The sequence below is a fragment of the Apis florea genome, unplaced genomic scaffold (genome assembly GCF_048593485.1).
Source record: "Apis florea isolate Af1SG1 unplaced genomic scaffold, ASM4859348v1 contig_1603_pilon, whole genome shotgun sequence".
NCBI classification, from domain to species: Eukaryota; Metazoa; Arthropoda; class Insecta; order Hymenoptera; family Apidae; genus Apis; species Apis florea.
The window spans coordinates 686,233-700,344 of NW_028256408.1; the positions used below are offsets into that span (position 1 = coordinate 686,233).

General features: G+C 29.7%; 1 protein-coding gene across 10 annotated transcripts in view; it reads right to left on the reverse strand.

The window, feature by feature from the left end:
- CASK (peripheral plasma membrane protein CASK) overlaps positions 1–14,112 on the reverse strand; it is a 235,986-nt gene that overhangs the window by 175,579 nt on the left and 46,295 nt on the right. For all 10 annotated transcript variants that reach the window (XM_086902908.1, XM_086902727.1, XM_086902771.1 and 7 more), the window contains 5 exons: positions 11,141–11,316; positions 10,875–10,997; positions 9,322–9,511; positions 8,839–8,960; positions 7,266–7,445 (listed from right to left, as the gene is read on the reverse strand). In XM_086902908.1, the coding sequence (XP_086759034.1) occupies positions 7,266–7,445; positions 8,839–8,960; positions 9,322–9,511; positions 10,875–10,997; positions 11,141–11,316 (791 nt within the window). The remainder of the gene's footprint in view (positions 1–7,265; positions 7,446–8,838; positions 8,961–9,321; positions 9,512–10,874; positions 10,998–11,140; positions 11,317–14,112) is intronic.

A 14,112-nucleotide genomic window follows, 5' to 3' on the forward strand; every position in this document is an offset into this window, starting at 1 on the left:
GATCACCAACCGATAAAGCACAATATTGGGACGGCAGGTGGAAATACGTCACGCTCGCGAGAGGTCGTGTCGAGCTCGAACTGCCGGCTGTTTACAGCCACATCCCGAGAAAACGTTCCGTCGAGGAACGATCGGTCCGTTACGGATGTTTCGCGGCACGTTTCGCCAGGTGGAGATGCACACAACTGTGCACCGGGTCGTACGCCAACTGTCACCGAGCCGTGATCATCCCCACGTGTTCTCAACAACACGATCGAGCCCAGGGGACGCTTGGTCGTGGACGAAAGCCGCGAAAAGGGGAACGCGTCGCTCGCGATCTACGTTCTGCGACATACTAGCTTTCGTAGCTTGACGCCCACCACCCTCGGCCGGCAACGCTCCCCTTCCTCCCCACGAGCCACCCCCACCCTCACCTCAGCTCTTGCCCTAGCTCCGTCTCTCACCCTCCTGGTCTACTAACGGCGCGACACGACCCCGCGTCGAGGAACCGACGTTTTCGCAGTACCGCCAACGCCACCAGCTGCCGATTGGCCTGGAAGAACAGTCTCGACCCTATCGTTCTCCTCGTGACACCGAAATATGTAACGTGAATCAATCGTGGCCGAAGGATACTTGAAGGATACTTTTTTTACGAGTGTCATGTTGGATGGGGTCAGGTAGCAGAGGAATTTGACTTTTGAGAGAAAATTATAGAGAGATATAGAGAGAGAAAGAGAAAGGAATTGTTATAATGATTTAAAAAGAAAGATAAGAAATGCATATTGTATATAATGTACGTGGATCTAAACTTGAGTTAGAAAAATACAAATATTGTGAAAAAAATAGTTGTATTTGTAGAAGAGAAATGTACAGAATGTATTTTGGAAGGAAATTTTCCAGTTCTTTGTTCCAAAAATAGAATAGAAAAAGTAGCAACCTCTGCCAACAATTGTGAATTGGTTTGGAGAGTGTGGACCATCGTTCTCGTGCTACTGAAAGATGTAACATGAATCAATCGTGACCCAACTTTAAGAGTACTTTTTACGCCCACGTTTCGACATTATACTTCAAGTATCATATTGGAAATGTATGTATTGTACATGGATATTGTATAGAGACGAGAAAAGGTTAGGCAAAATCATTATGAACTATAGTGTAAGACACTTCTGCTCACAGCTATTTTTATTATTGGTTGAGTCGATGATATATACAGGTACCACATGGCAGAAAGTGAGATAATGTAGAATAGAATTACAAGTTGAAAAATATTTATATGCTATTCTATCTCAAATACTGATTTTCAATTAAAAAGAATTAGAGACTTTTGCTTTTATTATTGAAAAATTTGATTTTTCAAAGAAGATTGAAATAATCAATATAATATTATCATTTGGATATTGATAAGCAAATTCTTAGAATCTAATATGATACTTTTCTTCATTAAAAGTGATATGAGATTCTACACTTAAAGGGAGATTGGAAATTCTTTGCATAGAAGATATATTTATATTTGACACTGATGAAATATTCATTCTATTACTTTATATAATATATTTTGGAACTAAATTTTCTAATCTTTTCTTCAAAAAACTAGTAAACTAGAAAAACTTGAATATTAATGATTTCAAAAATAAAAAATGAACAATTTTTTATATTTTCAAATATTGAAGATAAAGCATATACTGTACGATACGATTTAATCTTTAACTTTTTTTACAAATAAATTTAGATATGTAATTTCGACAAATTACATACAATTATAGCTTTTATATATAAATAACTCGAAGAATTGTATTAATAAAATTTATTCCGTCTAATAAACGTATAATAGTTTAACCGTGCTAATATGAAATCGAACGTGATTGATCTTTTCTACTTTGATTGAAGTTTGTAGTTGACCTCGATGCATACTAACGAACTAATACATTGAAACGTTAAAAAATAGTAGGAATCAAAACGTACAAGGGAAAATATAACAGGAGCTAATTGATCGATCCTCGATCTTTTTGAATCTTTATCTATATGTATAAACCATTTGAATAGAGAGTATGTGTACACAAGTTCGAAATAGCCAATCACAGTTGTCCTACTAAATAGACGAGCAACAAATTGCTTCGATATATCACGATGTTCGTTTTAAAAGGTAGAAACTCGTATCGTTTCATTTTAATAAAAATTTTTTAAATTAAACTGATGATAAAAACATCAGGGAATAATAAAAGGGAAAGTTTATTATCGTAAACTAAATTAAATTATTCCAGTAGTGAATGAAATATTTGTTCATTTAAATTGATTAAACGAGATGTTGCATAATAAATATTAATATATTTACAACATGGTTAAAAATCTTGTAAAAAAAAAAAAAAGCCAATCGATTTTTATCTTTTCCAGAAAAATAAAAAAATATTTAATATCTAAATTTTTCTCAATAAATATATTTTTTCTTTAAGGAGATATTCATTATAATTGTTATATTAAAAAAGAAAAACTATTTATATCTAATAATTGAAATTAAACAAAGATTGTTTTTATCATGTATCCTTAAACAATTAAACAAAAAAATAATAAATTCTTTCATAAAATATCTCATGTAGTTCGTTAATTTTAACCAACCGTATATATATAATTTCTATTCATTAATATTTCTATGTACAATTTATTACAACATAATTATTTAAAGTTATATTTAAACAATATAACTTATTTAAATGTATTTAAAAACATTACCCAGAAAAGACAAAATCAATTCACAAATATTTCAGAGCTCAACTCGACCACAATGGATATGACCCACTATTTTAACAATCTTAATTATTTAATCGATACATCTATAAATATTTACCTAACCAATAAGCTATATATTCGTTACGATAATAAACTGCATGTCGCATTCGTAGTTATTTCGGTGGCTAGACAACCGAAGGATCGGAATACCTAACCACTTGTTCTATTTCTGTTATCCTGTCACTCCATACCATCTCGAACTCGATTTAATATTAAAAACGGGAATATTTATACGCCACTGTTTACCGAAATATACGCTTTAAATCCGTAATATCGCAATGTTCGTTTCCTTCGAACGAACAGCCAGCAAACAAGAAACCAGGATTTACATTTCTTACCAAACTTCTCTACCATTCTCTGTCTGAATAGTCTTGGATGCGATTGATCGATTGTAAACACTATTGAACATTCAGATCACGTCTGATGCAACAGTTTAGAAAGCTGTTGACAAACATTTTCTTTGAAGTATTGCTTCTAAAACGAGACCTATGCCAGTGAGTCGGTGAACCTATTCGATGATGCAACATTAACTCCTCTTTATCCAAGAATGAGATATCTCGCGTGCAAATACCTATTCTGACGATATTTCTGAGGATTCTTTATGCATGTATATACATATGTACATATAGTTCACATGACGCTTTGAAAGACGCTATCTCGTGTATCCTTTTTTCAAAACTGGATGCTATATTACTTTTGGATGGATTCTATTTTTGTATTCAAAGGAAAAAAATTTTGTTTTGGAAATATAATGTTTAGAATATTTGTTATAATATATTTGTATTAAAAATATATTACATATATATAATATTGATAATAATTAATAATTTGTATGCACGAATTAGATATTTTTTATATAATCTATTTATAATTTATCTATGTATTTTCTATTCTTTCAATGAAAAGTAAATACATTTCGTATGAGCCTTTTTCTTGTCTTGCTTTTCAAAATTTTCAATCAAATTGTTATTTCAAATAATAGAGTAAAAGAAATTAAAAATATAATATATTTTAGCATCGATAATTAATTTATATCAGTCAATGAAATATTTTGCGTATAAATTAATGCATAGAATTTTAATCTTTCAAAAAAATTGTGTTGGGAATCAATACACTTGATATGAGATATCTTATATTTTTCTCTATTTTTCCATGCCTATTTTTCGTATGTCAATAAAAAAAATATAAAAATTGAAGGATTTGTAACTAAAATGTCATATACACTATATATACACATGCATATACGTATCAAAAGTATCGAATTGTATTCTTTTATTGAAAATATAATTTTCTATGAGATACATCGAATATATAATTAAATACTTTTATGGCCAACTATATCTAGATTGAATGAAATCACGAATTTGAAATCAACATAATTAAAATTTGTTATAAATCGTTTTCACTATGAAAATTTATTTCAAGTCTCCCTTAATTTCTATTTCTGTATTCTGATTTTACAGAGGAAAAATAATTATTTCGAATAAAAAAAACAAAATATAGAGATATCGCTCAAATATAAAGATAAAAAATAATTTTTAAAAATAAATAATATATTTCGTAAAAATATATCCAATATAAACGAAAAGCTCTAAAATATTAAAACGAGTACAATAAAAAAAAATTTGATAATACGAAAACGACCAACAAACTCTCGCATAAAGTGAATCCTTTTTTTAGTACGACAGATATATGAAACTCGGGTTCGTTTCCATGTTAGCGAAATCACATTGAAACTCGTATCGCGACTCTTGAACGCTTGAACGCTAGTTGTACTTTATCATTTCTAGAACTGTAGTTTCACTCTGGACATTTTGAAACTCTAACAGAGCGTTAATACGACGCTGGCAAAGGTCCATTATTCGTATCTTTTAACATGCAGAGTACTTCTTAAAAATCTTGAGTCCAAACATGTTGAATATTTTTTAAACTACAAAAGCTTCGCTTACTCTCATTTCTAGATATAATAAAATTTTTAAAAAATTTTCACTTCGTGTGATATTATATTAATTTTAAATTTCATAATTATTTTATATAAAATAAAAAATATTTAAATTTATTTAAATTATTTAGTTATTTAAATTTTGAATTAAAATTATAGAAAAATACACACAAGCCAGAAAAATCTTCAGTTTACTCTGCATGTTATATTGTATTAAGCTAATTTGCTTAAAATTTGCATTTTATATAATATTCTACCTGAGAATAATTAATTTTGATAATCTTTTCTTACTATAAAAATATTAAAATTTAGAATTTTGATTTTAAACGATAGATACATAATTGATATATAATTGTATGTAATTTCAATTTTCTTTTTCATTTATACGTTTTTGAAGAGAGAATAAGTTTTTTTATCTAATTATTGATTAAGCCTTAAAATCAATTAATATCATCAAAATAAAACTAATGAATCTTTCCTATTATAAATTATAGTCTATTATCATACGCAAAATTTCTCCAACAAATTGAAACGCCAACATGAGAGGCAAATGGTACGTTTTTATAACTCTAATCAAGCCAGAATCAGACAACGTAATTTTTCAAAAAAAAAACAAGACGTGGAACAATGAATGTCTAGCAATCAGCCTGAATGGAAAAAATTAATAAGTCAGCACTCGGGATGGGCACGCAAATCCATTCGCGCATCAGAACCCGTCCTTTTCACGGTAACATCATCCTATCGTTCTTTTAGTCCGGCCCTATTTGTCTTTTCTTCCTTCTTTCTCCATATTTGTCCTGCTCTTTCCTGCAATCTTTCTCCCCTCTTTATGTGTTCCTCACGCTACAGCTACGGGATTTTTAAATGAGAATTTTAACGATCGACCTACATTTCTGTGCCCTATTTACGGTGTATCGCAGGCAATGTCAAACACCGCGGTAAATACACTACCACCAGCGACGAGTGCCACGGCAGAAAAGAGGAAACGATATAATTGCGAGTACGTCGCGAGACCCCTTCGCATTGACACCTTCAAAAACGCGAGACTAGGGAAGAAAGGGAACGGTATTGTAACGATTACCAATTCGTCGACCTATTTTCCACGTGTTTTCGCAATCATACGATCTTTTTGTGCCAGTGTGCACAGTGTGCTTTGTTTCAATTTCGAAATGAAAATATGTGTCTGAAGATCGTGATCACCAGAAGAATGTGTCGTTTGATTTTAATCAATTTTCGAAGGAATGTATTAATTTCTTAATTCATTCATAAAACGATTTTGTCTTTATAATAAATTGTATAGCGTATTTTGTTTGAATTTTGAAATGAAAACAGGTGCTTGAAGATTGTGATCACATGAAAGATATTTTACGTAGTTAGACAAATTTCGAGGGGAGGATATATTGTAAGTACAAATTGATTCCATAGCAATGATTGTATTAATCAATCAACGTGTTAAAAAATTTTGTAAATCTCATAACTGAATTTTATATTGTAAATATAATATAGTAAATATTGCATTATAATGAAATTTTATACAATATTAAATAGTGAACAATTCTGAATGTTTGAAGTTAATTTACATATTGTAGATTTAATATGTTTTAACATTTTAATTTAACATAAGAAGCAAACATGGCAATATCTAGAAATATTTTCATTTCGAATAAAATTTTACTAAATACAATATATCCTTTATTCTCAATGTTTCCAAAGAAAGAATTCATTTGGAATGAAAGTCAAAATTTTTCTCTATAATATATATAACTAATGCGAAATACGATTAATAAATAAGAAATAATAATTATATAGAATCAAAATATCGTATTTTTAATTTCTATAAAAAAAAAGAGAACTGTAAAGAGAAATTTTTGATATTAATATTGATAATATTGATAATACTTTTTCTATAAAATTCAGTTCATAATTTGATAAAAAATGGTACCATATATACCAATAAAAATTATTTAATTTTTTTAAATAAATTTTTTTACTATTACATTACACAATCTTCAAGTACTTTTCTCTAACTATAGATAAAAGTAATTTTATCTCGATAAAATGATTTGTTTTTATAATTATTAAAAGTATAAATATATTATTAAAATTAATTTTCTAAATTATATCTTTCGTGTTTTAAGATTTTTCATATAATTTAATTTAATTACTCCATAATTTCTAATATATACCTAAATACTTATAATACATTCCTTCAAATTTCGTTTGTATCCTTATTTCATTATTTGTAACTTATATAATAACTATATTAATCATAGAATAATAGTATTACTTAGCAATATAGTATATACTAACTATATAGTAATAATTATATAATATAATATTACATAATTTTATATAATATTACTTATGCTATATTATTTTACTATATCATTAATATATACATATATGTTGCTAAAAGAAATTTTAATCATATAATAGTTTCAAATCTTTGGTTCATAACCACAATATTATATAACAATATGGTTTTATAAGTTTTATATGTTATATTCATTTCGCGCCAGAATCGTATAATAACATTTAAATAAATTACTTGAAGACTTACCCTCATGTGTGGCTGGACCAAAAGTTCATGGAGCTCTCGAAGATCCGCCCTATCGATGTTTCGTATTGCTGAATGCTCTATTTCTCGAAGAAGTTCTTCGACCTCTCGCGCACGCTGAACTGCGTCCGTCTGTGGCGCTCGACATGGCGTTGGAACTCGAGTCGAAATCCTATCGTAAAGCTGAATAAGAACAACTACGTTAATCCTTGTATTGAATTTCCACGATTAAAACTATAAAGATATTTCAAATTCACTAAATTCAATAGTTTTGATTATGTATTCATATCAATATACTCTTTTGTATATTGTGTGTGAAAAATATATGTGACAACTTCATTTCGTATATTTTGTAATACAGTTTCCATTCGTATGTAATTATAGTAATTAATAATTATTAATTAAGGTTAAAATACTTACATAGATAACTTAAACACAATAATACTAAAACAAATTCGAAATCAGTTTCATCCAAATGGTTGAATAAACTTGAAATAAATTATATAATTTCCATACATCCGTTTATTAAGCCTATCAGCCATGTACTAATCGTATTCGCGGGAAAACAGGTTAGTTCATCATGAAGCCTTCAGATGTCCTATCACGTCGCGGTGCAGCGAAAGATCATGTGTGATGAATGGAACGATGGTATTGTTTACATTACCGACGAAAGAAAAAGACAAAATCAACGACGAGATAATTACCCACATTTTGTTTGAAATCGATTTACTTACCAAGAGATAGGCAATTTCGAGGAGATCACCGGCCAATTCAACTTCACCGATGAACATTAATTGACAAAACCGCATCTTTTTGTTTACGATATTCCTAATTCTAACAAATAAGTTATTGCTCTCATATGTCTTTATATAACGAGATAATATACATACACATCTATCTAATGGAAAATGAATTGTGACGATTTTGCAATCCTGTATAGCATTTTGTTTATCAGACCAGCACGTCAGCCATCTTGATAATCAAGGATCAAGCGCTTGCGCCCTATTCCCGAATAAAATGAGGGCGCGTACCTCTTCCCTCGGGATATAATCATGATAAGGGGTTGAAACAGTGGAGCATGGAATGACCTTGAAACTAATAGAAATCAACAGTGGCGCCACGAATAAGAAGAACTTTACCGTATATCGGTAAGGTAAAAGAACTGATGATGATAATTAAATGATAAGTATAATAAAAATTGAAATAATTCTAAGAAAAAGAAATTAATAAAAACTATATATCGTTAATCGAACAACACGAATTAAATCTCGTTAATATCTAATCTAATCTAGTAATCAATTTCAAACGAATTATCATTATTTTCGTTATATTATCGATATACAGGAAGTAAGCAGATAAGATAGAGATCTATATGACGAAGATGCATATTAGAAACTTGTCTGTTTGCCTAAATTTTGTAATTATAATTATTTTATAAATTTTTGATACTATATATATATTTGAATTTGTATAATTAACATATTCAAAGAAATGGAAACTGTATTTCAGAATTAAGAGATATGAAATACATTGATACGAAATTTAGAATTGCTTTATATCTCAAACATAATCATACCTCTAAAATAGCTCGAAGACGATAATCATCAACTGCATTAAGTATCTCAGCACGCGTCAGTCTTCCACTCTCTTGAAGTACTTCAATATCATCGAGAGAGTCTATAATTTCAGCTACAGCACCTGAAAAATAAATATAATTTTAGAATATATTCTATAATAATAAATATAATTAAAAAAATAGTCAAGTTTGCAATTAATCAATCATTTAATTATTATTGGAATTAAGTAATCATGATTTAATAATTAATTGATTCCATAAATTGTTTATAATAGATTAAAAGTAAATAGATTAGAAGTAATATAAAATACTAATAAAATATAATAAAAATATAAATAAAATGAAAATACTAAAAAACTTATATAATAGCACTTACTTTTTTGATTTATATAGTTTTATTTGAAAATCAAATTCTAAATTGCGTTTTATCCTTTATTTATAATTATGCTACACAGTATACATAGATATTACAAATATTCATACCTGTGGTTATAACTTCATCATCTCCTATATCGAAAAAGCTGTCACCGTTAATTTCCGAATACGGGATGTGCCATTTGGAGGACGAAATCGCCGCTTTCACAGCATCTTTCAATTTTCGTCTCGCATTGAATTTCTTAAGCTCTTCTATAGTTTCAGCTAAATGTATTCGGGCCACACCCTTATCACGATCCTAAAAAAATAATTTATTTAAGAATTATGTAATATTAATATTTTCATTAAATTACAAACGATAATATTATAAATATATCCATATATGATAATAATCATCCAGAGAAAATAACTATTAAAATTAGAGCATCGAATGTAATTATTTCTCATTAACTTCAGATCTCATAAACATATAAAATTCTCGTGTTCAAACTATCACCACATCATACAATATTTTCTATTTAATTAACATATATCAATTAATTGAAAAATATATATCAAATAAAAAGAGATTAATATTCGTTTAATTAAAATAAAATGCAATTATTTTTCACTAACTTCAATGATTATAAGTATATAAATTTTCATGTATTTAACAATAAATTATAATCTTCTGAAAAATTTAATCGACAAATATATCTATTTAAAAAGAAATTAATATTCCTTGTGTAAAGTGAAATAAACGAATAATACGAACGAATGGATTTGTATTTGTACCAACAACCGAACGATCTATACGCTCGAACAAAAAGAAGTGTCCAATATTTGTTTCGAAAAAATCTATGGGGAAATTTCTTGTTAAAAGAAAAAGGGACGATAATTACGCCCGTTTTCTATGAAGTTCTTAGAACTTGAGCGAGTGTGCAGTCACGTTCAAAAAACTGTAACTGGCACAGAGAAAAATATACACCGCTACAGTTATTTTCATTAACCGGTGGAACTTTGCCCCTGCTATAGCGATCGATAGCCCAGTTGCACGTGTATTGCATCGATATATGGGGTGACTCCAAGCTTCGCTACCTTAGGTCACTGGCTAACTGTCGTGTCATATAGGTATATTCTTACTTTATTACACCATATGCCGTGCACATGCGCAACGTACATTCACCGGATATAATAACAGAAAATGAGGCCGTTTATCGAAAAGCTGATACGATATAAAAAGAAGGCAGATACGCTCGGAGCATCTATTAAATAGAAATTGTTAACACGAATACACGTGTTCTCGGGAATAATCGTTCGTACTTCATAGTTACACTTTCGCGAAATAAAAGTTTCGTTACTTCAATCATTTTTTACATTTTTTTGTACACGAAAATTATTTCCTCTCCTGAAAAACAATCCTCAACTTTTTACAATGTTTTTTCTTTTCGAAAAATAAATCGAGATGAAAAGCTTTCCGAATTTTTGTTAATTCTCCCTCTATAAACATATTGATTTCACTTTCAAACTCATGCTCGAAAACTTTTACATACTATTCAAGTATCAAGAAACGTCAACAATCAACATACTTTTTAATAATCAATGTAGTCTTTCGAACATGACTAAACATGAAAAAAAAAAAAATCCTCCCATTGCTTCTGATTCAATCAAACCTAACTTACTCTAAGCCATTTGTGGTTCAGCACTTCTTGTATGGTAATCCTATGATTTACATCCGTTGTGAGCATTCTTTGTATGAGATCCTTCGCTGGTTCACTAATATTGTCCCACAATGGTGTCTCCATCTGCAAGTTTTACGATTATCTCATGAACACTTTCATTGTTGGCGCACAATATCGTGTGAAATGTTATATTAATGTATGTAAAAATACAATCGTCATCTTTCTTCCTTTCGCAAAAGAAAGTATTACGTTTAATCAATTTCTACCTGTACTCGTCCTCTGCAAATTGCATCTCGCAGTCTATCTCGAGAGCCGACGAATGGAAGTGTACCGGTTAATAGGACATGAAGTAGTACTCCGGCTGACCAGACGTCACCAGGCTTCCCGTACTGTCTCCGCTGGATCACTTCCGGCGCCATGAAGTGTGGACACCCAACACGACCTGCACGATCGAGAACATCTTTAGAACCATGTAAAACACGGCATATTCGGCATGATGGAAGCGAGCTGGGTGAGCAGTGATTGCTTCGAAAGTTCGCAGTCGATCGTTACACGTTTCGTGAAAACTTTCATACCCGGGTCGAAACTTCGTCGTTAAGTGCCAAATTGAAAGTTTGATCCATATAAGCAACATTCTCCCCTCGAAACACAAGTACTCGAATAAGTTTTTTGCTATCGCGATTTCTTGACGAAATTTTCTTTTTCGCGATCGATCGAGGCAAGGATCGATGGCTGGGTGACTTTTGACTCGGTAGACTTTATTAATTAATCCTCCGGATGACAACTTTGTTCCGGATTAATTTTTTTATCGTTCTAAACTTTGAGGTTTTCTCCTAAAAACCTTTGAAAGAATTCCAAGTCTCTAATTTAAAATTTAAAATTTTTCAACGCGGACTTACTTCGCAGAAATTTACACAACGAAATTTTCTCTTGATCCTTGAGCAAGTGAGATCCTACACAAAGGATTAGATAAAGATTTAGGAGATTTAAAGCTTTTTCTAGAATGAAGAGGAAATTTAACAATGGAATTCCCTTTCAATTCTTAACAATTCAAATCAGATAATATAAATAAAGACAAAGACTTAGATAGATTTTGGATTTAATAATGAGTTTCGATCCAGCCATCGTATTTCTGGTATTTTCAACGATCAATATTGATCGTGGATTTTTATTGTAAAAAAATGATAATTTTTTGATAAAACTAACGCGGTTATGGGGGGGAAAAAGTAAGAGAACGAACGAATAAAATGCGGGTAATCTGTATTCCGAATAATTTAAAAGCTTCCGATGAATCTCATCGCGGGGAAGCGTTAACGATCGAAAACTCGATAAACGAAAAGAAAGAGATAGAACCGCTCGTTAACTCGTGAATGCTAGATCGACTGGACCAACTGGATATGTACGTAATGCCAACAGACGAATATGTATTATATTTAAATGCGAAACAAATGAAACATTCGGTGAGAAGAGAATAACGCATTGCCGCATCTAGGCACACTTGTACGAGCACAGTATGCATGTTTTGCAAATTGCAGCGTGCTAATCAAATGTATAAACAACATCTAGCTGAAGGTTGCAAAAACGAGGCAGAAAAGCTGGATAAAAAAAGGATATTGAACAAATGAATTTATAGAAACGTGAACGATAACATATGCGATTGTCAAAGCAAACAAAGCAGAAATAGTAGATACGCGCGGAATGTATTTATTGCAAAAGTTTGTTTAACTATCGTAACGTTTTACATATGTTCAACGAGTGAAACAGAATACCCAATCATCCTGTCTATTCGATTGAAACTCAAAGACATTAAAATTTCATGTTAAGCATGAAAATTTTTCAGCTAATTTAAGTATATCAGTAATAAGAAAATCGTAGAATTTGAAAAACATTTCATAATATTATTAATAAATCGTTGATTTTATAATGCTATGTAACAATATTATTTTGAATATCTCTGCTTAATTTAATTTATAATAAGACGTGAAAATGAACAATTTAATTAGTCAATAAAATTCATTTTTTAATTATAATTAAAAAAATGAATCAAAATTTAAAACTAAATAAGATGTAATACGATCCACAAATTTCTAAAATTTTTCAAAAATATGTGCAATAATTTTCTTGCAACAAATATAATTACATTTTTAGTAACTTTAATATCTACAGATAATTAGGTTTCTGTTTCATAATAAAGAATCCTTTGAAAAATAGCAATAGATATACCTGTATAAATATAATACTTTCATTTAAATATAAAAACATGAAAGTAAATACAATTAATTTTTAGATAAGCGAAACATGTATATATAATTAAACATTTAATTTTTATTTGTATAAACTGTACAGAAATATTTGCTTAAAGATAATTTCAATGTTTCGGATATTATATAAATTTTACATCGAACATCGAATGAATGAACAAATCATAATATACTACTTACAAAACTCCTTTAGTGAAAGATAAATGTTGTTTACGTAAGGGAGTAAAATAAGTAGCAAATTAGCATATATATTAGGTAAAGAAGATTCGGTCCATCTCTCTCGAACTTGCACCAACCGGAATTACATACGAAAATGCACGAAACTAGGTCAAAATTATAATACATAGAGAGAGTGTAAAATACATATAGCGTAAAATATGAAAAAAAAAAGACGTATAAGGGGAATGCATCAAACTACATACATTAACAAGATTACAAAGATGAATCTGTGCAATTCAAAAGATGGAGTTAATAAGACAGAATGTAAAATTTCAAAAAAATGATGCTGAAAAAAATATAATAATATTCGCAATACGTCGATATCAAACATGAATGAACAAATTATGCGAATTGTAAATATAATACGTGTATATATCAAATAATAATGTTTCTTTTTTTATACTACTTTTTTTTAAACTCTGTAAAAATTTATAAAGAGAGATAATTATCATTAATAGTGAATTAAATCTATTAACAATAACTGTTCAATAAATGCATTTTATCTTCTTAATTTGTAACATTATGCATAACAAATTGCTTCGTGGATACATGTGGCAAATATGACGAACCACTCACCATAAACCATTTCCACGTGGTCGATGTTGGTGCATTAAACTTTAGCGAATATACGTATATAATAAATGCGAGCAAAAAGGATTGCAAAATTACGCGATCGTAAAGCTATGCAGTAGCTGAACGTGAATTTTTTACCGTTGCTTTTCCATAGGAAATATAATAGAAAAGAAGAAAAGAAAAAG